Below are 25,725 nucleotides of genomic sequence, written 5' to 3'. Positions count from 1 at the left end.
ATGGAATGGTTGCATTTTTTCAAAAGAAAATTTTACTTTTATTTGTTTGATAGATATTTTGTATGGATATAGAGAGGGAGGTAAATGGAATCGCAATGGAATTGATCAAGTTACATTTTGTTACGCCAAATGGCTTAGAATTTTAATTTTTAATTTAATTTTATATATTTAATTTAATTTTAATCATTATTATAATAATTTGTTAAATTCCATAATTTCTCATAAGGTTTCAATATTAAGCTTACTGTTTTCTAAAAATACTGTTCAATTTTCGTATATGAATTTAAAAATAGCACTATATATGTATAAGCACCTATATTACATAAACGTAACAGAGCAATACATATTTACTCCAATTACATAAATTTGAACTTAATCCGTTAGGCTAAGACACTATAAAAACTCGAATTCAGAAATAAATAAAGCACTTGTGAAGTTACCACCGAACGCGCTCGCATTTTATTTAACAGGCAATTGTTGTGTTCACGCATCCTTCCCACGTAAAATAATTTCTCTTAAAAACGCTTAAGAATTTTCATGGCACCCGAGCAGGGACCTGATGCGTGAGGCAGAATATACTTTGAACATAAGCAAACTATTAAGGGAAGTAATTCCAAATACAAAAAAAAAATAATAATAAATTGGTGAACATAATCGGAAATTATTTCGAAATACACAAAACAATAAACATATAAAAACGATAAGTGCTTTAATTAGTAACAACAATTGCCTGCGCGGTCCGTTCACAAGCAAAACAAAAAGTCGTCTCGCAAACAAAAAATTAAAAAAAATAACAAAAAAGACAGCAAAACTAATATATGTACATACATATGTATATGCATATACAAAAAGTGCACAGTGACAAGTGAGCCCCCAAAAACCAAAAAAAAAAACGTTAAAAATTATTTAAAAAAAAAAAAAAAATTATTTAACAACAATAAAATATTTATAGCCAAAAAAGTTAAAAAAAAAAAAAAAATATATAATAAATAAAAAAGAATAAACTACAATACACAGTGCAAAGCTGAAACAGTGCGGTGCTTATATAAACGGTCACAGTGATATTTCGTCGCCCTCGTGTATATATCACTGTCCGCTGTCACAGTTCTCGCAGTTATTGCCATACTCGCCGCTGCTCTCATCACTGTAACCGTCGCTGCTACTCTGGTCACTGCTGCTGCCGTCATCGCCCGCTGTCGCTGCAATCCCTACCGCTGGTTCTGTCGCCGCCAGGAATGACCTGCACCTGCATCCTTTGCAAAAGGAAAGTCAAGGCTTGCAATAAGCCTATACAGGTAACAAGTGCAATAAATTGAAAGTTGTGGTTGTTGTTGATAAACACTCTCAATTTTTTGCATCCCCTTTTCACTTTCTTGCATATATATACATACATATATGTACACACTCCCATATGTGTACATGTACCATATATACAATTATCTATACAAATATACGTATATAAAACTCCGCGAAAGTGAAACAAGGGTACGTTGGGATTTGATAATAAAGGGTGTGACCTTAAATGCGAAATCGTCAATAAATTTAAAAAACAAAATTAAAGAAATTGAAGACCTTTTTTTCGAACAATAAGTTCAATTAAATTAAAATTATTATAAAGTTAAATAAATTTTTCGTAAATACGGATTATTTACAAGGAAATAATTTAAACAAAAATCGATTTTTCGCAAATCTGTTGAACAATTTTTGTAGTGTTGTGCTACTGTGCTTGCTCATCCTTTCGTGGCCTGACCACAGCCTTGTCCAACAGCTATTTTTCGTTTTTCTGATTGAGATTTGTGCAGGCCATTCAGCCATCTTTTCGTTTTCGTTTTTTCAGCCACAAACTCTCACAGAAATTTTTTCGTTTCTGTGGACATTGAGCAAATTTTTCGGGAGTTTAAATAATTTAACTCAAAATGAGCAAGCCAAAGACAACAGTTCCAAGTCTCTCTCCAAGTAAGGAGATTATGGAATTGAAATCACTAAAGCGCCAGCGAACTGTTGCGAAAAATAGTATAGTGCGCATAAAAACGGGTCTCCTCGATAAAACAATGTCGTTAGATCCAATTGAATTGGAGTGTCGACTGGACATTTTGAACTCTCATAGCGATAAGCTTATGAAGTGTCAGTCGAAAATTGAAGAAATCGACGAGGAAGACATAGCCCGTGGGGAGTTAGAGGACCTAATAGTGGAAACTAAGTCCGTTATAAAATCTATTCTGGCGAGAAATAAATCGTCAATAGCCGAAACATCCTTTGTTGCACCTCACAGCTCGCGACTACCGAAAATGTCGCTACCGAAATTTAAAGGGGAATATTCAGAATTTAAAAATTTTATGAGTCTGTTCGAGAGTTTGGTGCACAACGATCCTACAATCCCAGACATTGAGAAATTTAATCACTTGGTTAACTGTCTGTCTGGTGAAGCTTTGGGAACGGTAAAGGCCTTCCAAATGTCGGACGAAAATTATTCGAAGGCGTTGGCTAGTCTCAAAAAGGTTTATGACAATAAATGATTAATATTTTTCGATACAATTTCCAAACTTTTTGAACTGCCAACTATCCCAAAGCCATCTGCGCTTTCATTGCGCACAATGATTGATACAGTGTCGGCTGTTTACGACTCGTTGCTGTCGTTAGGTGATGAGAAAAACATCACAAACGCTATCATAATTCATCTGGTAATGTCAAAAGTCGACATCGTTACTCGGTCAAAGTGGGAGGAACAGTTGGATTATGATAAGCTGCCATTATGGCGTGAGTGTGAGGCAGCATTAAATAAACGCTACCAACATTTATCTGCCGATGAAGCCTCAACGTCGAGGCTCAAGCCGTCAAGCAGTCACAGCATTCAGAAACCCCACCTTCATGCGGGAAGGACGAAAGCTGCCTTAGTGACTTCAAATATAAAACAGCCGGTGTGTCCGCACTGTAAATCAAATGATCATAGTATACCCGCGTGTCCTACTTTTAAAACTCTCTCTGCTCAGCAGCGATTTGAGTTTGCTAAATCAGTCCCCTTATGCATAAATTGTTTGCGAAAGGGGCACTCAGTTTCAAAGTGCAAAGCGGATCGGTGTCGTGTTTGCAACCGTTCGCATCACACGTTGCTGCACCAGTACCCTGTATCCTTTGCAACTGCACCACAACTTTCGACCTCGCATGCCATGCACACGACGAGTACGCCAGATCGGGTTATGTTGGCTACAGCCGTAGTCAACGTAAAAGGTAGCTCCGGAGAGTACCTTGCTGCACGAGCCTTGCTGGATTCTGGATCTCAGGTGAATTTCATGACAGAGGATTTGGCGCAGAAATTACGAATTCGTCGCGAAAGTACGACCTTAAATATTATCGGCATCGGAAATGCAACCAAAAAAGTAAGGACGAAATTAAATACATTTGTAAAATCGCGGGTCAATAATTATGAGTTTTCGGCACAGTTTTGGATAATGCGATCCATTTCAGCCAGCCATCCAGATCGTAACGAAAATATTAATGGCTGGAAAATTCCTAAAAACATTAGCTTAGCGGACCCAGAATTTTATAAGGCTCAAAAGGTAGATCTTTTGTTAGGTGCTGAAACATTTTTCGAGCTTTTAGCTGTAGGCCAGATCAAGGCCAGCCCCAATCACCCAACATTGCAAAAGACACTTTTAGGCTGGGTTGTGTCTGGCAAATACGCCTCCAACCAACGTCCTCCAACCAACGTCCTCCTCCCACAGTCAGTAGCACATTATGCCATACTGAACAAGATCTAGCAAATATAGATTCCATTGTCCAAAGGTTCTGGGCGATGGAAGAAATACCTTCAGGGGCTAGTTCGACAAAATTCACACCTGAACAAATAGAGTGTGAAAAATTTTTCGTAAAAACTACTAAAGTTTTGCCTTCCGGAAGGCTTCAAGTAAGACTGCCTTTCAAAGATGACCGTAAGTTACTCGGTAATTCCTATGAAACCGCGACTCGGCGGTTTCAGGCCCTGGAGAGAAAGACTTTGAAAGATCCAGAACTTCGTCAAATGTATCTGGACTTCATGAATGAATACATCGAATTGGGTCACATGAGCCCAACAAATAATAAGATCCCGAGTGAGCCACACTACTTCATTCCGCATCAATGCGTTCTTCGGCCTGAAAGTACGACGACTAAATTACGTGTTGTTTTCGACGCATCAAGTCGTACCTCTTCTCAAATTGCGTTGAATGAAATCTTGATGGTTGGGCCGACCATTCAAGAAGAGCTGTATTCAACACTTCTTCGTTTTCGTTTGCATAAATATGCATTTACGGCGGACATTACTAAAATGTACCGCCAAATTCTCATGCACGAAGAAGACAAAAACTTTCAGCTTGTAGTGTGGAGACGGCATCCATCTGAGCCACTTCAAATCTTTCGACTTAACACCGTAACATACGGCACTGCGCCTGCTCCATTTCTCGCTACACGGTGTTTACAAATGCTCAGCGATGCCAATACACATATGTATCCACTCGGCTCAAAGGCAATAAAAGGAGATTTTTATGTAGACGACCTGCTTACAGGATCCGATAATTTTGAATCTCTAGATCTTATTAGAAGTGAGGTAGTTAAAATATTAAACTCGGCAGGATTCAATTTATCTAAGTGGTTTTCAAATCACCCATCATTTTTCGATTGTGAGAGTTCTGAGAAGGCCTTAAACTTCAATCACACAGACTCCACAAAAACACTTGGAATCCATTGGTTGCCGAAGGAAGATTTGTTTCGGTTTGTCTTAAATGACAACTTTACCAGTTTACGAGCCACTAAGCGAAACATATTATCAGTTTCGGCTCGTCTTTTCGATCCTCTTGGTTTACTTGCCCCACTAGTTACCAAAGCAAAAATCTTATTGCAAGAGCTTTGGCTGCAAAAACTAGATTGGGATGAGTCGATTCCATTGCACCTCGACACCAGCTGGGAAAATTTCAAAGCCAATCTACTGCAGCTACCATCAATAAGCATTCCTCGGTTTGTACACACCGAGTCGAGTGCAAGCTGCCAAACTCATGGCTTTGCCGACGCCTCAATACGAGCGTATGGCTGCTGTATATACATACGTAGCCATTCGGCTGGTGGAACGAAATGTACGCTGCTTACTGCAAAGTCTAGAGTGGCTCCGCTGAAGACTAAATCTCTTCCGCGTCTAGAGCTCTCGGCAGCCCACTTGCTGGCCAAATTATGGTCACGAATAGCGCCAATGTTGAGTCGGCCAATTGAAAATATAAACTTCTGGACAGACTCCGAAATTGTTTTGCATTGGATCAAAACGCATCCATCTGTACTACAGACCTTTGTTGCAAACAGAGTGTCCGAAATCCAAGAGTTGACGGATAAAGCTACTTGGCGACATGTGCCAACTAAGCAAAATCCCGCGGATCAAGTGTCTCGGGGTTGTAACGTGGATGAATTGAATAATTCTATCTGGTTTAGCGGTCCACAGTTCCTCCTAGAAGACCCTGCGTTATGGCCAACAAACACCCACTTCCAGCTCTCTCCAGGAGACGAAGCATTAGAGAAGAAACGGAACGCAACAGTTTTAGTTGTTCAAGCAAATAAATCGCATCCAATTATGGAACTCACCAAAAGAGTATCTTCTCATCAAAAACTGCTTCGTATTGTCGCTTACATATTAAGATGGATAAAACGCATTAGAAACCCATCCGCGACATTCACACAAATGCTGACGGCTGAGGATATTAAATTAAGTTTCCTCAAAGTCATTCAGGTGGTTCAACATGTTGAATATGGTGAAGAAATTATGAAACTCACCAAAGGAACCACCCTACCCTCAAGTTTGCAAAAACTTAATCCATTTTTGCACAACTACTCGGAATTGTCGCTGACGTTTAATTTACTCCGAGTAGGAGGCCGCCTATTAAATGCGCCTCTCCCATATGATGCCAAGTTCCCACTGCTCTTAAGCAAGAACTCGCACTTCGTTACCACATACTTACGGTACCTACATTTTCGAAATCACCATGCTGGAGCAAAGGCATTGGTAGCACTTCTCCGAGACCGCATTTGGCTGGTCAATGCTCGAGAAGCTTGTAGTCGTACCGTTCGAAACTGCACACACTGCTTTCATTATAAGCCGAAGCTGCAATCCCAAATAATGGGAAATTTGCCTGCCGATAGGCTTCGTGCACTACGACCCTTTCTAATATGTGGAGTAGATTTTTGTGGTCCCGTATATACTACATTGAAAATACGTGGTAGACCCCCAGTAAAAACATATATCGCAGTGTTCGTTTGTTTCACTTCAAAGGCAGTACATTTAGAACTAGTAACAGACTTGTCTTCTAATTGTTTTATTTTCGCCCTAAAAAGGTTCATTGGACGCCGAGGAATGCCGCGGAAAATATACAGCGACAACGCCACCAACTTCGTCGGCGCCGATCGCAAGCTTCGCGAGCTGAGGGATGCTTTCGAGGCCCAACAACCGGAAGTACAGAAATACGCAACGGACGAAGGATTCACCTTCGCCTTTATACCACCCAGGGCACCGCACTTCGGCGGGTTATGGGAGGCGGCAGTGAAGTCCGCCAAACACCTTCTCGTGCGCGCAATCGGCAACGCGCTGCTCACCGCCGAAGAACTACAGACGCTGCTCGTCGAGGTCGAGGCCGTACTCAACTCGCGACCCCTGGTACCACTGAGTCAGGACCCGAACGATGGAGAGGCCCTAACACCAGCGCACCTACTAGTTGGGTGCCCCCTTCGAGCGCTGCCACCAGCCCAAGTATCGATGGACCCAATGCGTTGCTGCGACAGATGGCAACTTGTCTGTTGTCTCAAGCAACAGTTTTGGCGACTGTGGTCCAGGAACTACCTGTTGGGTCTTCAACAGAGGAACAAGTGGTTGCATCCGAAGCGCAACCTCGAGCTGAACGACCTCGTCCTGGTTCAGGAAGACAACACACCACCGCAGCAATGGGTGCTCGGCCGCGTCGCCGCAATCGTAACAGGGCAAGACGGCAAAGTCCGCGTAGCAGACGTGGCAACCAAAACGGGCGTAATTAAACGCCCCGTTCACAAGCTCGCCGTACTGCCATCAGACGTTGAAGGACCATGAGCCTTTCAAGGTGGCCGGTGTTACGCCAAATGGCTTAGAATTTTAATTTTTAATTTAATTTTATATATTTAATTTAATTTTAATCATTATTATAATAATTTGTTAAATTCCATAATTTCTCATAACGTTTCAATATTAAGCTTACTGTTTTCTAAAAATACTGTTCAATTTTCGTATATGAATTTAAAAATAGCACTATATATGTATAAGCACCTATATTACATAAACGTAACAGAGCAATACATATTTACTCCAATTACATAAATTTGAACTTAATCCGTTAGGCTAAGACACTATAAAAACTCGAATTCAGAAATAAATAAAGCACTTGTGAAGTTACCACCGAACGCGCTCGCATTTTATTTAACAGGCAATTGTTGTGTTCGCGCATCCTTCCCACGTAAAATAATTTCTCTTAAAAACGCTTAAGAATTTTCACATTTATTTGTACGCATAAATACAATTATGTCGTTTTTTTGTTTTTTTTTCAATGCACATAGCGGTTCTGCAAAATGAGTCGTCGTGCGAAACAATTTAGACAAATTTTTCATAAAATTCTTCGTTCAGAAAATCATTTTAAATTTACAAAATACTTGAATAAAATTTCTTGCTTCAATTTCTACTCGACTGTTAATATTTAATTTTTGATTTTATTATTCTATAATAATACATTTCGTTTTGACATTACAGTACAATCGTGATAGTCCGACATTTCTTAATCCGACACGTTCGGTAATCCGACAACCTCATAACGTCTATGGATGCAATTGGCATTATTTTATTTTGATCAGTCGTAGCAAAGCAGCAGAGGGGGATTGTTTTGTTTCCCGGTCACAACGTATTTGTCATTAAATTTGAACGACGCCAGTTCTCTCGCGATTTCTGACGGTGTTGATGTGATTTTTTTCTGTCTTTTCGTATCATTAAATGGAACCTTCGGTAGTCCGGAATATTTGATAATCCGACAACGAGTTGGTCCCGTATGTGTCGGACTATCACGATTGGACTGTATTTCTTTCAGCAAGTAAACTGAATAAAAGTTGTTGTTCAATTAGTTACTTAATTATTTTTGCACGTTTAATTGTAATTTGTTGTAAAAAGAGTTGTATACATCAAATTCAGTTATGTTCTCTGTTTCTTTTAATAAAACTTTGCTCACTACCTAACCTGTTGCCGATTCGCGTTCGGCAACTGAATACTAAAAAAATTGAGATGTCCCAGTCAATGAGTGGAATGATGCATTGCTGCTTTCTTAATCTCTTTGCTGTTCATTTATTGCATATAAAAGCGATAGTTCGCATGTTTGTTGTTAATTTGTTTACACCTTTTTAAGTGAGTAAAAGCGCACACTGATTTGGCTCTTGGAAAAAAGTTCGTTGTACACATACGTATATATGTATGTGCATACATGCATGTGTATGTGTGTATGTGCATAGTTTCCCATAGGCTTTGAATTAGTCTTGTAGTATTGTTTAGCAGCTGTCCGGACGCATCGCTTACTCAAGTAGGAGAGAGCCAGATGCCGAACGCGGAGGCCGATTGTGCCTCTTTGTCGTTCGTTCCGCGCTCTCGCTTGCAGTTCCAGCCTCGAATTATAAGACGTTGTCACGTGAAAAATATTAAAATAAAGCTTTCTTATATTACAAAAAAATATTGCAATTGTTGAAAGTACGCCCGAAAAGCCAATTTTTTTAATTTTATTATTAACCTTTAAATCGAAATTTACCTACATTTTCCAAGTCTCGAAATTTCATTGAAAGCAAATGATTTATGAATTGCTTCTTTCTGGATGCAATTTAATATGCTAACTGCCACCTACAGGAGCTGATACGTAATTTTAAATATGTCAAATATCAACTATTTATGTAGATCAGCCCATTGTCCTCTTCACCCTCATATCCCTCAGCACTTACATTTGTATAAAGTTATTAAAAACCAAGCAGCACTTTGTGACTTCCAGAAGGTCACAGAGTAAAGTAATAAAGCATTTTCTAAGATTTTTAAAATAAATAAAAGTAATCAATTAGAAACGATTTTGTGTGTGAAATGACTAAATATTATCAAGTGTACGAGCATCGGCAAGTGTGTGGCTGAATTGCTGTTGTCCTGCTGCAGATGTAATATTAGTAATGCAATATTTGCTTTGAAAAACTTATGAGTTTACTTAAGCTTTAAGTCAATGGTGTGAAAGTTCAATATTTGCTGAATTGATGTTTTTTGCTAGTCCCACACACTCACACATAGACATGCGTTTCATACTAAAACACATTTTTACTGTCACTTGATGTCCTTCGTTCAAAGTGTATGCACGTAGGTTTGTTTGCTTAAATATAAGTGCATATACGAAGGAATCCAATAAAGAGTATTTGTATTTGTAACCATTTATAAAACATAAATTGATTTTGGTACGAAAACTAAGCATGTTTTTAAAAAGTCATTTACTATTTATTCGTGTTGTCGAGTGCGTTGGCAGCAGGAGGAAAATTGTTATATTCATTTCTGCTGCATATATTTCTCATGCATAAAGTATGGCTGGTGTGACATTTGTGGCAACTGAAAATACACTGAGGCACAAACGAGTATAAGGGACGAGCGCATATGTGTGGCAAAATAATAAATGCATAGCTTTTGGTAGCAAATTGAGAAAAAAACTTTGAGCTGAGGTGAGTAGGATAAACTTAATATTAAAATTTATTTATTTCGTGTGACCAGGTGCTGTATTTTCGTACAGATTAATTAGAAATTTTACTGACGGATGACACCATGCAAGACATGTGTTCAATGATGTCGCTATTCTAATAAAAGTGAATGCATTTACTTCGTGCAATCAGGTGCAACGTTTTCATATACATAGATGAATAAGAAATGTGTAAATTTGACATATATGCGACTTTAGTTGAGGAAGACAGTATGCAAGACATGTCTTCAATGATGTCGTGCATGCAAAAAAAAGTTAATTTTATGCAAGTGCAGTTATTTTCAAGTGAAATTTCAAAAGTGAGCATCTTGCAAGGCGTGTGCTAAATGATCTCAGTCATGTCCCGCATATAAAGGGTGGTTAAATTTCGAGGCCCGACGTTGAATGTGAACCACATTTAAACTTCAAGTTCTTTTCTGCATTTCATATGACATTTTCCAATTTCAGACTAACTCAATTTGAACCATGGAAAGATACACAATCGAGCAACGCGTTAAAGTTATTCAGGCTTATTACTATATGAAAACGGGCGTTCAAATCAAAATGCATATCGCGTACTTCTTGAAGAAAATCATCTTCAGTGATGAGGCACATTTTCACCTCAGTGGATTCGTCAATAAGCAGAATTTGCCGCATTTGGACAAATGATAATCCAAGAGTGATTGATATGTGGTTTCAACAGGACGGTGCCACTTGTCACACAGCTAACGAAACAATGGCTCTTTTGCGCGAAAAATTTGATGGCCGAATAATCTCACGTCGCGGCGATATCAATTGGCCGCCAAGATTATGTGATTTCACACCGTTGGACTTCTTTCTTTGGGGTTATTTGGAAGAAAAGGTGTACGTCGATAAGCCAGCAACAATTCAAGAGCTAAAGGATGAGATAATTCGGCACATTAACGACATAGAACCTCAATTATGCATCAGCGTCATCGAAAATTTCGGCCATCGGATGGAAGTGTGCCGCCGAGACCGCGGCGGCCATTTGGCCGATATTTTGTTCCACACGTAATTGAGCCATACCAATATTATCATAATAAAGAGAAATGACAATAATTTCCTAAAAAAATTGTATTTTATTCAAAATCAACATCGCCTCTTGAAATTTAACCACACTTCATAAAGTAAATACACTTTTGGCTATTTTGAAGCAAATTTTTGCAAGACACGTCGTCAGTACTGATTTATAAGTTAATGCGAAATATTCTTAAGTAAAATATGCCAACAAAAATCTCTCTTTAGTATGTTATTTTATTAGAAACTCACGATGTACAGAATGCAAAGGTGTGTATACGAAAAAATTCACGTACCTACTTCGTTGGCGCCTACTCTTTGACTGATTGGAAGAGCGTAAGCCCGTGTGAAATGCATGGGCACAATTGTGTTGTCTTCGGATGATCAAATCTTGTAATCTAATATATCATTCTTGCTAGAAACCCATTATTGCAGGCGATAAATTTCCTATATATTTGGTTAATTATGTTTCGTAAGATTTTCATCAACTAATTTCAAACTGATAAAAACAGTTTCGGACTAATTTCACAAAGGTGACACTTTGCGTGACATGCCACCGATGATGTCATGTATTAAAAAAAATTAACAAATGAGTATGCATGCATGTATTCTCATTTGAAATTTGAAAAATTTTAATCATTGCAAACCACACACAGAAAGGCACAAAAATAAATAAGAAATGCACACACGTACATATGTACAAGCCCTCATATTTGATTGCGCACTTCACTAAAGGCAAGCTGCATGCGTGCAGGGAGCGTATAAGTTTATAAAAAATGTCCGAAGTAGTCTTCAATATCAAACTCTTACACGCATTCATATGGGCATAAGACATATGAAAAACTTCTAATTGCGCTTTATGTTTATGTATGTTTGTACATACGCACACAACCCCTGTTAACCTTTTTTGCTGCTTATATCATTTTCTCTTCTTAGTGGATATAATTGGAGCGAATACAACAGCATTTGCCATTGTGTTTTGCGGATAAACTCATATAAGTTCAGTTGCAATTCCAGAATTCTTCACATTGCTGTTATGTTGCAAGTACATACGCTTGTTGCACAATAAGTATCGTGCGGCCATAAAAACAACAGCAACAACTTTAAAACTAATAATGGGAACCCATGTGTATACATACAAGTATGAGCTAAAGTATCGCAATGAAAGGCAATAAAGTAGAGAAATTGTTGGCTGATGTGTAACATTTCTGCAACAAAGCCCCAATTGCTCTTGTAAGCAAACTTATTTATGTATGTAAGTGGTTGGCCACTTTTGTCATGCAGAAAAATTTAATGCAACTCAACTCTTCAGGCAGTACTTCACATGTTGTAGCTGTTTTTTTTCTTTTTGTTTGTGTGGAAAGAGCGCTTACAAGTACAGGCACTTAAATGGAGAGTATGAGGCGGACGAAATGGGATTGATAAGAGACAATGGAGTTTATGAAGGAAATAAAATAAAATATCGTGAAATTAAATAGTAAACCAAAAGTCGGCACTGTGAAGCTAATCATTGCAAGGAGACCTGGACCAAGGAGACATGTCTTAAATGATGTCTTGCATGTCGAAATTTTCAACATTTTTTAATGTGAAATATTTTTAAATAACAAATGAAATAATATATTACATATTTATTAGTACATAGAATTCAAAAGGCGACGCTTCAGTGATGTCTTGCGCGTTAAATTTTAAACAGATTCTAATTTTTTGGAAATTTTGGGGAAGACTGAATTAAAACAAAAAAAAAACTTAAATAGTATACATATTCGGGAATAAATAAATATTAAACATTATACTCGTATCTCGCTAAGCAAAATAAAATTGCATGAATGGAAAGTAATGCCTTGCATGGAATTTGTTAAAAGACAATGGCACTTTGTAAAGACAATGCGTAATATTATTAAATACCATATGAAATAATACATATTTATATAGACCTCAAAAGGAGACACTTCGCAAGACATGTCTTAAATGATGTCTTGTATGCTGAAAGTGGTTTAACTTTTAATGCTGAAAAAAATTTAGATATTAAAAAAAAGAAAAAATAATGCCTTAGCCAAATAGTTTGGTACGTGACTATCATACGGTAGTGCTCGAGTTAGAAACTCAGGGCATACAACTCTAAATGGTAGAAGTAATTAAAGCTAATGCCGTTGGCTCCTCGGCAGGCAATAGCACACCTCTAAGTGTATTTTTACTATGAAAAAAACTCCTCATAAAAAATCGTTTACCGTTAAGAGGCAGTATGAAAACATCAAGAGGCACACCACAAATTGGAGCAGGCGCTCGCCCAAGCAGCTAAAAAAATGTGTAAACGTCAATTACACATACATATACGTACTATACAAAAATATATATTTAATGCCACATTTCGTGAAAAAATACTGAATATTGCGTCTGTATGTAAAGCACAGAAAATAAATCAAAAGAAATAGAATTAAATTAATGGAATCGAATGCACTTCAAAAAGTGAAGCTAGTAGTTGTCAAAAGACGCGGTGCAAGACATGTCGTCAATGATGTCTTGAGTGCCAAATTCTAAAAACAGTTAGTTAGTTTAATTTTAACACCTTTTGAGGTAGGCGAGCGGTAGGTAGGTAGGGAGGTATAGTGGTTGTGGGTTTACACACCTGGGTCTGCTGTAGGCCCATTGTGATACCACCAGGGATGTCCCCTCTCCTCACTCTACATTGTCCTCATTGAAGCAATCTGTGGCTTTAATATATCTAACAAGACGGGTTATTTTTATATTGGCTACTTCTGCCAAGTTATTCAGGGAACTTTTTCCTAAAATATTGAACCTTCTTCTATCCATAGCCATGCACCTGCATAGAAAGTGTTCTATAGTCCCTTCTTCTTCAGTGTCGTTACAGCTTCTGCTATAGTCGTTATAGGGCGGTCCCAGTCTACTGGCATGGCTGCCAATCAGACAATGACCCCGAGAAGATTTTTCATGCTTTTCCTTTTTATTTTCAACAGTCGGTTGTGCTTCCCTGATAGCCACAATTTTAGCTTGGAATACACTGCAGTGATCCGGTAACCGGAATGAGATGTTGGCATTCATTCCTTCAGAATGAAGGTCTCCGCCTACTTGATCATTTAGTTTGGAACCATCAGTATAGATGCTGAGTCCGCTTCTATTGTCCATTACTCCATTGTCCCAATCTTCTATCGTTGGGAAAGTTGTGGTAAAAGATGTGTATAAATGCAACTCTACTGAGCTACAAAAGTCTGTGGTTTGATGTAGGCGCGCGGTAAGATGTTATAAAATGATAGGCTTAAATGGTGTCTTCTATGTCTAATATGAGTGCATTAAAAGCTTATTTGCTAAAAACAATTGTTGAATTGAATTGAAATTTATTTATTTTTATTTAATTTATTTTTTCTGAAAAAAAACTGAAGAACTGAATTAAGAACCTTAATTCGTTAAGTGACTCAAAAAAATATGAGAAAAAAAAATTAGCTGGATAGCCGAGTAAATTTAATATATTATATCTAATAATGTGCAAGTTTTAAGTTGCTTGATTTTTCATAATTTTTTTATCTGGACGATGTTGAGCGTATTTTCCATATAAAAACATTTCGCATATTCGCGGCCAATCAATGGAATTTTCTAGCAATTCAAAACTTGCACTTTATCATACTAAAATTTAATGGATCATAAAAAACTAAAATAGTGTTTTTTTTTTTTTGTTCATTCTGATACAGAAAATATGGAATTTTGATGAAAATTTGTTTAATGCTTCTAAATTTTTAGAGGGTTTGAAATTTGGTTGTACGTTGTTTTTTAATAGATAATGGAAAAAATTTTGATTATTTGTTTTATGGAGAAAATAGGCAACACCGTTATGGGAAAAATTATAAAACTACAAGAAGAATTTTAAGCCACCTAATTAGGATTCGGTTATTTGCTTTTCATCAAAGTAGTATCAATATTTTTTTTTTTTTTGTTTTTTTTGAGTGTTCACTCTACTCATATTACACATATTTAAGCTTAATATATATAATAAGTCTGCTACAAGTACGCCACATTTTTATTATATGGAGAAAATGCACAACACCGTAAAAAAAATAAATTATGGAAAATCAAGCAACATAAAACTTGTACTTTATTATTCTAAAATTTAATGGGCTATAAAACTGCGTACCCAAATTTAACAAAAAAAAACTCTGAAAAACAAACTAAAAATTTTGTTGCAAATTTGCCAATTCCACGAAATTTTTTTTAAAATACTTGAAATTTGGTTTTCTGTGGTTCTTTTTTAGGCAATGAGTTATATCCTTCCAAATAAAAAATGTGCATTAAACTCAAACAAATAGTATATTAAAAACTGTTCAAAATGTGCTGTATTTTTTTTGCGGGATGTGCAATGAAATTCACATTGAAGGCGAAACCAAATGGCAAATATGCATTTCATTTTCATGACATGGAGTTGACCAAATAAATTTGTAGGATGAAATAATATAATAAATAAAAAAAATTTTAAATTAAAAAAATTTTAAAAATAAAAAAAAAAATTAAAAATATACAATAAATAAAATATTTAGAATTAGCAAAAAATATATATCGAACTTTTATTAAAACTTTATACATTTTTCAGCAGTTTTCAACTATTCTACAATATAAAAATAATCATCTCCAAAACTTTCATTTTGACTCGTAGCAGGACTTGTGTGCTATAACGATTCCACAATTGCTGAAGGCGCTCAGTGCATGCCAATCTTTTTTCTCTTTTTTCTCTGCAATGAGAATGAAATGATATAAATGCTTGCAGTCGACGGGAAAGTTGCATGCCATCATCATCATTGTCGCTTTCACCATTCTTCATATCTTCTCGTAAAAGTAATCTCAGTATAATTCTTTCAAAAATTCATAAATTGCATATTCTAAATGCAATTTCTGTCTCAAAGGCTACAACGCCACCACTTTCGTTGACAATTTTCATTTCCTTCACTTTCTCAACTTTCAACTAACTGCTACTCTAACTTTCACCCAGCAAAAATCCGCTTACTCTTATCTGCTTTCTCTATTGCAACTGCCTTTGACTTTGACTTATGCGAAGCCCTTGCAACTTGTAGTATAAATACAGTACACTAAATAGACAAACGCTTCACAATATGTAGTTGTTGCTACCTTCCTATCTAACGGCGAACATATGTATGTACGTTTTCACGTCGTTGCACTGAAACAAAAGCGGAGCGGATTGTCGCAGCGGCACACAAATAAAGTCGAGAAAAAAAGAAAACAAATAAATATAATCAAGTGTGGCAAAAAACAAAAAAAGAAGGAAGAAAAAATGAAAATGAGAAAAAATGTTATAAACGCTATGAAAGCGCGCATTCTTTTAGCTGGCAGAAGTGAAGGAACAGGAATGAAATCCTATCTCGCAATGGTTAGAGGAGTAAGTCTGACAGAGTAGTGTTGGCTGTGGCGCTGCAGCACGGAGAGTAAACGCATTTTCGAGTGTATGCTGCTCATTTAACTGCGTTTATTATAATATGCCCTCAATGACTTGGTATTCAGTGACTCACTGTCACCGCCCTCACAACCAGGCTATAGTGAAATCCTCGCCACCACCACTGCTGGCAATATGCTACATATCCTACGCTACTTGGTGCGCTTCTATAGTATCACAGCTTTACAGCTCCGCACTCCCAAAGGAGCGTTCTTATGTTGCCTTTGTTCGTCAGCAGCAGATGCAGCGGCAACAGAGTAGCAACGGCGACGTGACTGCTTTTGCTTAAAGGACGCTTTTATGTGCTCGAGCGTACTGTATGTTTTTTTTGTTTTTGTTTTTGTTTTTGTCTTTGTCTTACTTGTTGTTTTTGTTTTTCATTTTTGCCTGCAGTCAAGTGCTTGAGGTCTATACTGAAACTACATTTCATTCTCTGCTGCCTCGACTACGTCTTAAATGCAAGCGCGGTAAGAGTGAAAACACTCAGCAGCACTGATATTCTCATTTTTCCTCAACTTATTTGTTGACAATCTTTTGGTTGCAGCTCTTTACTATGATGTCTGCGCTATTTGTTTCTTTCAGTCACTCTTCACAGGCGTATACGAAGTTATTATTTGTTGTTTTTATTGCCACTCAACGGCAATTGTTGTACTTCTTAGCATTTAAAGCTGTTTCATATTTATTGTTGTTTTTGTGGCAGATACAATGTTCGTAGCTGTTGCTATTGCTGCGGGTACTTCTTTATTTTGTTGTAGTCGGTAGCGAAAAATTACGTATACGCCATGGCGCGCGTTTTAGGTCTAGGCATTGTTTAGAACGCGAGAAAACAAATTCGCTGTTTTGTTGAAAATTATTTTTCACAAAAAAAGTTGAAAAAACATTTAATACGCAGTGAGTAGAAAAAGTATTGGAAAACTTCAGCGATTTTCACAAATTCAAAGTTCCATATAACTAATTAGAAAGACAAATACATCACTAGACATTTTTAGGCATTTCAAATAGGAAAACTCGTAAGTGAAACATGTTCGATGATACGAAAAACTAAAAGTCACAGCGAAAGCCATTTTTTTTTTGCTTTTTGTTTTGTTCTAATCTTCAACATTTATTTTGCTCTCTTCCCAGTAAGTTTTCAAATAGCGCGCAATATTTTATTTGCTCTATTGAATATTATCTATAAACAAATGAAGAGGAGAGCGAAGGAGTTAAAAATTGAACTCTAAATTCAAAGAAAGGAAACACACAAACAAACAAAACAAAACAGTAAAAAAATAAATCAATAAAATACCAAAAAAAAATCAACTGAAAAAATTGTATAAGCCTCGTGAACTATTCAGAAACATAAGAAAAATTATTTAATACTTTTTTGAAGTTTTTACTTCAAAATTATCAAAAATCTCACCTTCATATTAAGGAATCCTATAGGCTTGTCATCTTTAAGAATAAATACTCTACTATTTCACCATCATCATTTGAAGGCCCATTTGTACACTGATCAAAAAATGCGCTCATAACCTTGAGGCCACCACAACAACAAGTACGCAGCCTCTAATAAAATAAGCGCTCATAAAAGTCTAAGCCTACCATCACCACTAAAACATTTTATGTATTGTAAATGTGCGCGTGAGTAAGCAGATGTTTGTCTCTTACGAGTCGCATCAACGCTCCTCCTGGTATGCACCATCAGCGGCTGTGTTTCACCTAAAAATTGGCAGCTATTTTCCACTTCTATTGCTTCAACATTTTTATTATGATTATTATGATTATTAGAATACTTTTTTTTCTTTTCTAGCATTTCGCATTTTATTTTCATTGCATTCGACGAAGTGGTTGCCTTACAAATTGTGCGAATGCAAAGAGGATGCACGAAACAAAAAAAAAAAAAAACAAAAACTCTACAAAGCGTTGAGCACAGAACAATTTGGTGCTTGAAAGATAAGTGGGCGACAACGCACAAATAGTACACATAGTAGACAACGACAATACCAAAGGGTGCACGGATGCACGGGTGTTGTGGCAAATGGTGTAGGCGGACGAGCAAAAAGCAGGAAAAGCAAGCCATCCAAAGCATTCCATGCTACTCAACAGAGGAGAAGCTGTAGCTGCTGCTGTCAATGTTTACAATGTCACTGCAGTAGCTACTGCCGCGCTTAGGCTGCCACTTTTCAGGGCCATCAACAGGCACAATTGAAGCAGCATGCAGCACGCGGCATACTTATGGGCTTTCGGCGCTGCTGCCGCGGCTCATTTGGCTCTTGTTGTTCATGATGATTACTGCTATATGTCGAGTTGTTTAGTGAGTAGTGAGTGTAGTTGTTGAAATATAAATACCTGTGTTCACAAGAATAGTAGCGCGAGCAATTACAAAATTTTAACAAATATTTTTTTTTTGTTTTGTTTTTATAAAACTGTAGCGCATTTAAAAAAAAGCCATATAATTATAAGAGCTAAACTTTGCACAAATTTCACAAAGCGTTCAAGAAATATATTAAAATTTTAAAATTTTTCTAAACATTTTTTTTAGAAAAAATCTGAGTATGCAATTTTATAGCCCATTCAATTTTAGTCTCACAACATGGAAGTCTTACGTTGCTAAAAACAATCGCTGATTTTTTACAAAATTTTTTCGCTGACCACTTGAGAATTTTCGTCCATATAAATGCGTTCTTCCGAACGCAATGTAACGGGTGATTTTTTAGCTATTATCTTTTTAAACAGTTGGTTTAAACAGCTGGCGCACGTATCGTGTTTTGTTTCACTGTCAAACATCTTCAGTTTGGTCTATAATTTAACCATGAATCGTCTTTCAAACGAGCAACGCTTGCAAATCTTTGGATTTTATCATAAAAATGCGTGTTCTGTTAAGAAAGTTTAAGATCCACTTTTTTATCGAAAAATTGTGTTTAGCGACGAAGCTCATTTTTGCATCAATGGGTCGGTAAATAAGCAGAATTGTCGATTTTGGAATAAAGTTCAGCCAGGAGAATTGCAAGAGCTACCAATGTATCCAGAAAAGGTCACAGTTTGGTGCGGTTTATGGGCTGGAGATAGTAAATTTAATGGACTATGAAACTGCATACCCAGAATTTCTAGAAAAATTCTGGAAAAAAGCAAATTTTTAGAAAACAAAAATGGAATTTTGAAGTCGCTAAATTTTTCTATTTTTAGAATTTCTATAAAAAATTCTGGATAAGAAGTTGGAAATGTTGCTGTATTTTTTGTGGAATTTTTTTAGTTTTTGTGAAATTTGTTTAAAATTTGAAGCTTTATTTAAATAGTTTCTGTTCTATAGAGCACCACAACTTTACAAAAACATAAAAAAATGTATATATTGTAGAAAAATAATTAAGGGGACAGATACCTGTAAAATTTCGAAAAAAAAAATTTTTTTTTCATAAAATGTAAATATAACGTGACTACTCTATTCTTTGCGTTCGAGCGCTGGGAGAGGTATAGTTACGTTGTATTCAAACTTTAGACGCGTTTTTCTCAAAACTATATTTTTCGAATTGGCGTACACGATAACTCGAAAAGTTATTGACCGATCTCCCTGAAATTTTGCACACATCTTTTTTATGATATTACTTTTATGTGAATTTACAATTCGAAAATTTTACGAAAAAATAATTTTTTCGAAGGAAAAATAGTAGGAAAATTCGCCAAAAAATCAGTTATTTTAAGCATTTCATTCCGCGATTCCATTCCATTCCAACAAAAAAATGTTTGGTTCACTGACGCCGATGCTACAATGCCCGCCGATTGAGAAGCCGCGCTACGACCTTCCTGGAAGAATTGAGTGTACCTCCGCCATTTTAAATTATTAAAATAAAAAAAACAAATTATATTATTTTAATGTATAAATAAACTGTATGCCAATTTAAAAAGAAAATTATATTGACTTGTTCATTTTAAATAATTTTAATGAAATTCAGGGAAAATATGGCGGTTTACAGGATCTGCCCCCTTAAAACGTGGTAGCTCGTTGCGTTACTATTATTTTCAACACAGATGTATATATACTTATAACTGCATTTAAATTACGCTGCATATTTTTTTTGCCTTTCTACGCTTTCCCATTTCATGTGCTGCTTCATTATTGTTCGGTCTCTGCTTTTACAGTTATCATTTTTGCCATTGCCATTGGTGTTGATGTGGCTGTCGCAATTATTTTGCAGGCCTTGTTCACTGTCGCTATTTACAATCGCCATTTCCATAATGAAATGTTAAACGGGATATTAGCCTTTAGGCCTGACAGCAAACGAGTGGCGTACGAGCAGCAGGAACAGACAGCCAACCAAGCAGCGAACCAGGCAGAGCTCAGCCTATGTGCCATTCAGGCAATGGATTTATGCTGTCATTCGGTGTTGTGTAGGGTTTTGCTGTTCGCATTATTCGTTACTGTTATTTTCTATTTTTTGTTTTTATTTTTTGCATTTGTGTTTGCAAAGGCTTTACTGCATTCAGGCCTTTCATGACATTTCATTGCCTCTCATTTTACATACTCGTTTTTGTATTTGTATTTATTTTGTTTATACGCGCATTTTATATGCAACTTTATTCGCCATAAAAGAATTGTTGAAATAAAAATTCCAACGCAGAGTTATGAGCAAAATTTTATATTTTTATATATTTTAATAAACATATTTACGTTTTCTTGTTTTCTGTTGATGGCTTGTGCCATTCAATTTGCCATACATTGCGGTTGATGTAGTTAACTCTTTTTCTTACTTCCACAACGGGAGTTAATGGGCACTTTGGTGAGAGTGGCTGGCTTCGTATCAACACTGAACTTCTTGTGGTGCATAATAATTTCCTATTTTGCATGAAATCTTAAGCACTGCATAAAAATGTATACAGAAGAGAAAGAAGTTAGCAGTCAGCAGATACTTGGCTACTTCAAAGCCACAAAACAGCTAAGCCAAGTCGCGCGATCGCTGGCAATTAAGGCTGTGACGATAAAAGACGATGAGGGAGGTAAGGAGACTGTAGGTGAAGAGTGTAAATTAAAAATAATGCGCAGTAATTCAGCACTCGAAGGTGAGCACTTGAATAAACTCTAACGATGGCTGACTGCAAGTCTGTGCAGTTGAGAAAAATATGCAACGTTTAAGGGTGAGTCGCGAAGAACTAAGTAACGGATGTATGTAAGAGGATGTAACAGATTTCTGTTAAGCCTTGGAGAGGCTAGAGGGTAGATAGCATAACGAAAAAATTATGAGTCTACCTAACATATGGCCATTTTTGACTCATAAGACGCAAGGAGTTACAGAAATATTGGAAAACCCACAGCACTTGGCAAACCTTACAAATAAATGAGTTTTCCAAAAACAAATTACTTTCGAATTACGGTTTGCAGAAAATTAAAATTTAGGCAAATGAAAAACAAAGCAAGCTATTTGCACGAATTTATTTGCGAATTTTTGTTTTATGTCTGTAACTCTCCGTTGGGCACCCGCAACTGACTAGGCTGACTTTTTTGGCTTTGGACGTGAATTTAACATACTTCTATTATAGCTAACGCCTTGAGCTTCTACGTAGCTTCCTAAAATTTCATTTTCTATCGATATACGGATATAACTTTTTGAAAAGGATCCTTGAACAGGACGAAAACAAAGCCTGACCCAGGCGCCTAGCTGCAGGCTTTAAAAAAAGTGTCTAACGGAGGTTTAAGGATACTCAAAAGCGTAATTACAAGTGTTTATCGTATACACTTGTCATCAAAATAATAGGCTTGTGGTATTTTGACCAGTTTTGACCACTTTACTTTTGCTTATTTTCTTTAACGAATTTTCGTAATTTTTTATAAAAGCCATAGCTCATTCTACAAAAATTTCAAGCTTTGTAAAAGAATTATAAAATTCATCAAAAACAAATTTCTGGTTGATTAGTGATTTGCAACTACTTTAGCTTCTTCTCAATATGCACGTTTTCTGGCGAGGTCCCCAAAGAAAGCTTTAATGTTTTCGGAAGATAATTATCACAATCTGAACTCGAATACCACTCGCACGAGTTCAGACTGCAAACTGGTTTTTGCATTTTCGCAAAATAAAGGTTGGTTAAATTTCTAGGGCCGATGTTGACAGTGAACCACACCGACACGTCAAAGACACCGTTGGACTTCTTTTTTTTGGGGTTATTTCAAAGAAAAGGTGTACGTCGATAAGCCAGTAACAATTCAAGAGCTAAAGGATGAGATAATTCGGCATATTAACGGCGTAGAACCTCAATTATGCCTCAGCGTCATCGAAAATTTGGGCCATTGGCTGGAGGTGTGCCGCCAAGGCCGCGGCGGCCATTTGGCGGATATTTTGTTCCATACGTAATTGAGCCATACCAATGTTATCATAATAGAGAGAAATGACAATAATTTCCTAAAAAGATTGTATTTTATTCAAAATCAACACCGGCCCTTGAAACTTAACCACTCTTTACTTATTTTACAATTTAACACAAATTTCAGCATAAATACTTTCCGTATTTATGCTTGTTTGCTTGTAAATGCTAAGTGCCTTTCCAGTTCAACTTAGGTAGGCGGGGTTGTGTCTGAGTGTTTTTTAATAACTTAAGAAAGTAAGAAATTTAATCGTTTTGGATGTTTTGGTTTTTTTTCGTTTTTTGTTTCGTTTTGTTTACTTTTTACAGGCATAAATAAAAAAAAAATGTTTTTTTTTTTCTTTTTTGTGGTTTTTAAACGATGCAAAATTCTAGACTAATGCATCACTCGCATAGGAAAATTAAGTACGTTTCGTGAACAAATAATGGCAACATAGCGATTTCACATTCTTTCAGAACTCAAATTTAAGCTCATCTATTGTCTGAATATCTGATTTCATATTGGATTCAAGGACGAATTTTATATTAAAAAAAATAATCCCAGTTCAAAGCCTTATAAACTCACATTATTTGGAATTTAAGCAGCGGTGCACAATCTGGAATTCAGATACATTTAAATATAAATGCAGACACAAGCTTCCATGTATTTGAACAGACAGTGAGACAGACGCAATGAAATTGAATCGGCTAGTCATCATGTCGGCTTTACTCTACCTACTTTCTTTCCAATAATTGCAAACATCATAACAAAGTGAACATGACATTTATCTTGAATGAGAAGTATAAAAAATCAATGCCGCCGACTGTCATTCGCCACGTGGACAGACAACCAATTTCAAATCATTCAACTTTTCTCACAACTCACCCCGTCACATAAATTATGCACAAGTGCGTAGCAAACACATAAACATAAACAATTTAATACAATACTACACCACCAAACAACGCGCAGCGCGCGGTTGTGAATTATGGTCGTATGCAAGAACACCAACAACAATATCAATCATTTAGTGCGAAATTGAGATTAAGCAGAGACTTTACTTTAATTGGAAACCTTATTTATATACAACTACAGGCGGCCGCATAGTTCAACCAAATTGTTAGCAAAAAACCTGTGAACTACCCTAGTTACGTATACGCCAAGTTGACCTCCAAAGCACACAAAATTGTTGAAAGTAATGAGAATTAGACTGAGTAAATAGTACAGCTTAGCAGGGTGAGTAAATGTGTGTGAGTGAGTGGTGGAGTAAGAAAATAATCAGTGGATGAGTTGCTGGGCCACTGTGTGAAGAAGTGCAAGAATGAGAGTGAAAGTGGGAGTCTTATTGCCGAGCAGATTGCGGATTGAAGAGATAGTGGGAGCTGGCGTCCATAAGTGAAAGTGTGTGCGTTGAGGATTAGGACTCGCAGCAAATGAAGGTGTGATTGCGATATGTATGTATGTGAGTAAGCGTAGAGTCAGAGCGGAGTACGTATGAGTTCGAGTGGGTGAATCAGCGCGTGAAGCTGTTACTTTTCTGATGCTCTCCTGCTGTTGCTCTTACTTACTTTTGCTGGATAGTGAAGTTTTGCCAACGCCATGCTACTTGGCGTAAACATTTAATTAAAATAAGAAATGAAAATGCAAAATACAATATTTTTAGCTTGTTCACGCAATTTTATTGGATTTCTAAGCTGAGTGAACAAATAAAATATTTAGAGAAGTGTGATAGTTGCGAAACTTTGCTAAATTGTTTTCAGCTCATGCGAAATTAGTGTGTTAAAGTGAAAAGTTTTAAAAAGAAAGTTAGGGGAACATTTTTGTTAGTCTAAGGGAAAATTTGGTATAGAGATTAAAACACATCATCATCAAATAAAATTTGTAATAACACAAATAAAATTATTATAGATTATTATTAATTAATATATTTCATGTAAAATGGTATATCAGCAAATTATCTGCTACTTACTTATAACCCGAATTCAGTGGCACATCATGTATGGCTACATTTTCGAACTGCGCCGGATTGGCAGTCCAACGCGCCCAATAAAATGTGAAATCGTTCGCATCGTAATGATCGGTGAAGCGACATTTCAATGTCAGATCGGCATTTTCTCGCGTATCGAGCGATTCATCTGCCTGTGAGGAAGTTAATGTGGATAATGTAAGTCCTAAAAGAAGAAACAAGAACGAAAATCTGTTATTCATTATGTTTAATTAGTGAAATAAGTAAAATTTGATATTAAATAAAAGGCAATAATTGGCGCGCACACTTCCGGTAGGTGTTTGGATGAACTCCTCCGCTTATTTGTGACGTGCGTCTTTATGTTGTTCCACAAATGGGGGGGCCTACTGTTACAAGCCGACTCCGAACGAAAGATATTTTTTATGAGGAGCTTTTCCATGGCAGAAATATACTAGGAGGTGTGCCATTGCTAGCCGCGGAGCGACCGCTATTAGAAACAACTTGAATTTTGCAGTTTCATGCACAAAGATTCGAGCCTACGTCTTCCGAATGGTATTCACGCACCAACCCTATCGGCTGCGGCAGGCGCATGCAACACCAACGAGGTGAATTAATTGCATAATTTTGTGGCGCAACACTATCTTTAGTGTCCACCTGCCTGCGGCCACTCCAAAAACTTGTAAGTACTTTACTTGCTCCGCCAAGCTCCGTAATGATTTTTCCATTATTTAGTATAGCGATTAGCCTTCGGATTAGCACTTTCGTCCCACTACATGCATAAGAGGATTAAATTATGGTTTTAAATTTCCAATAACTAACAACATCCAAGCGCTTATGAATTTGGGTATTCAAAAGGACTTCTTGCGGTATACAAACACTCATATATCATAACGCTCACGTCCACATTTGAATAACCAAAAAAACGAAAAAATGTATGTAATAAAAAAGGCATCCTTCTTCAAAAATCCATGAAATGTTTATCTACGCCTTTTGATTGCTAGCAAATCTCTGGCAAAACTACTGATCCTTTCTGAGCCGTTGTTTGGCATAGCAGGATAATCACTTCGTTTTTCTTTTGTTTTTTGTTTCCTTGCCGCTAAACAAATCCGACAAATCATTTTATTTAGAGAAATACAATAACAAAGCGAGTATAAGGCGACAATGTAAGAAAATTCTGAAACTGCACCCA

At 36.7% G+C, this 25,725-nt stretch overlaps 2 protein-coding genes across 2 annotated transcripts in view; one reads left to right on the top strand and one right to left on the bottom strand.

Moving 5' to 3' along the window:
• Positions 1–24,793, bottom strand: part of LOC128865001 (muscle M-line assembly protein unc-89-like) — a 230,189-nt gene extending 205,396 nt beyond the window's left edge. Inside the window, exon 1 of the mRNA XM_054104840.1 lies at positions 24,540–24,793. Within this exon, the coding sequence (XP_053960815.1) occupies positions 24,540–24,778 (239 nt within the window). The 5' untranslated portion in view covers positions 24,779–24,793. The remainder of the gene's footprint in view (positions 1–24,539) is intronic.
• On the top strand, positions 961–7,234 carry LOC128865002 (uncharacterized). The gene is made up of 2 exons (XM_054104841.1): positions 961–1,295; positions 6,349–7,234. Exon 2 carries the CDS (start codon positions 6,368–6,370, stop codon positions 7,091–7,093), a length of 726 nt encoding a protein of 241 aa, XP_053960816.1. The 5' UTR covers positions 961–1,295; positions 6,349–6,367; the 3' UTR covers positions 7,094–7,234.
• Positions 24,794–25,725: the final 932 nt, after the last annotated feature.

Source organism: Anastrepha ludens, chromosome 5 (genome assembly GCF_028408465.1).
Source record: "Anastrepha ludens isolate Willacy chromosome 5, idAnaLude1.1, whole genome shotgun sequence".
Taxonomy (NCBI): Eukaryota; Metazoa; Arthropoda; class Insecta; order Diptera; family Tephritidae; genus Anastrepha; species Anastrepha ludens.
The sequence above is the reverse complement of the archived record's forward strand: the minus strand, read 5'-3'. Positions and strand labels throughout refer to the sequence as shown.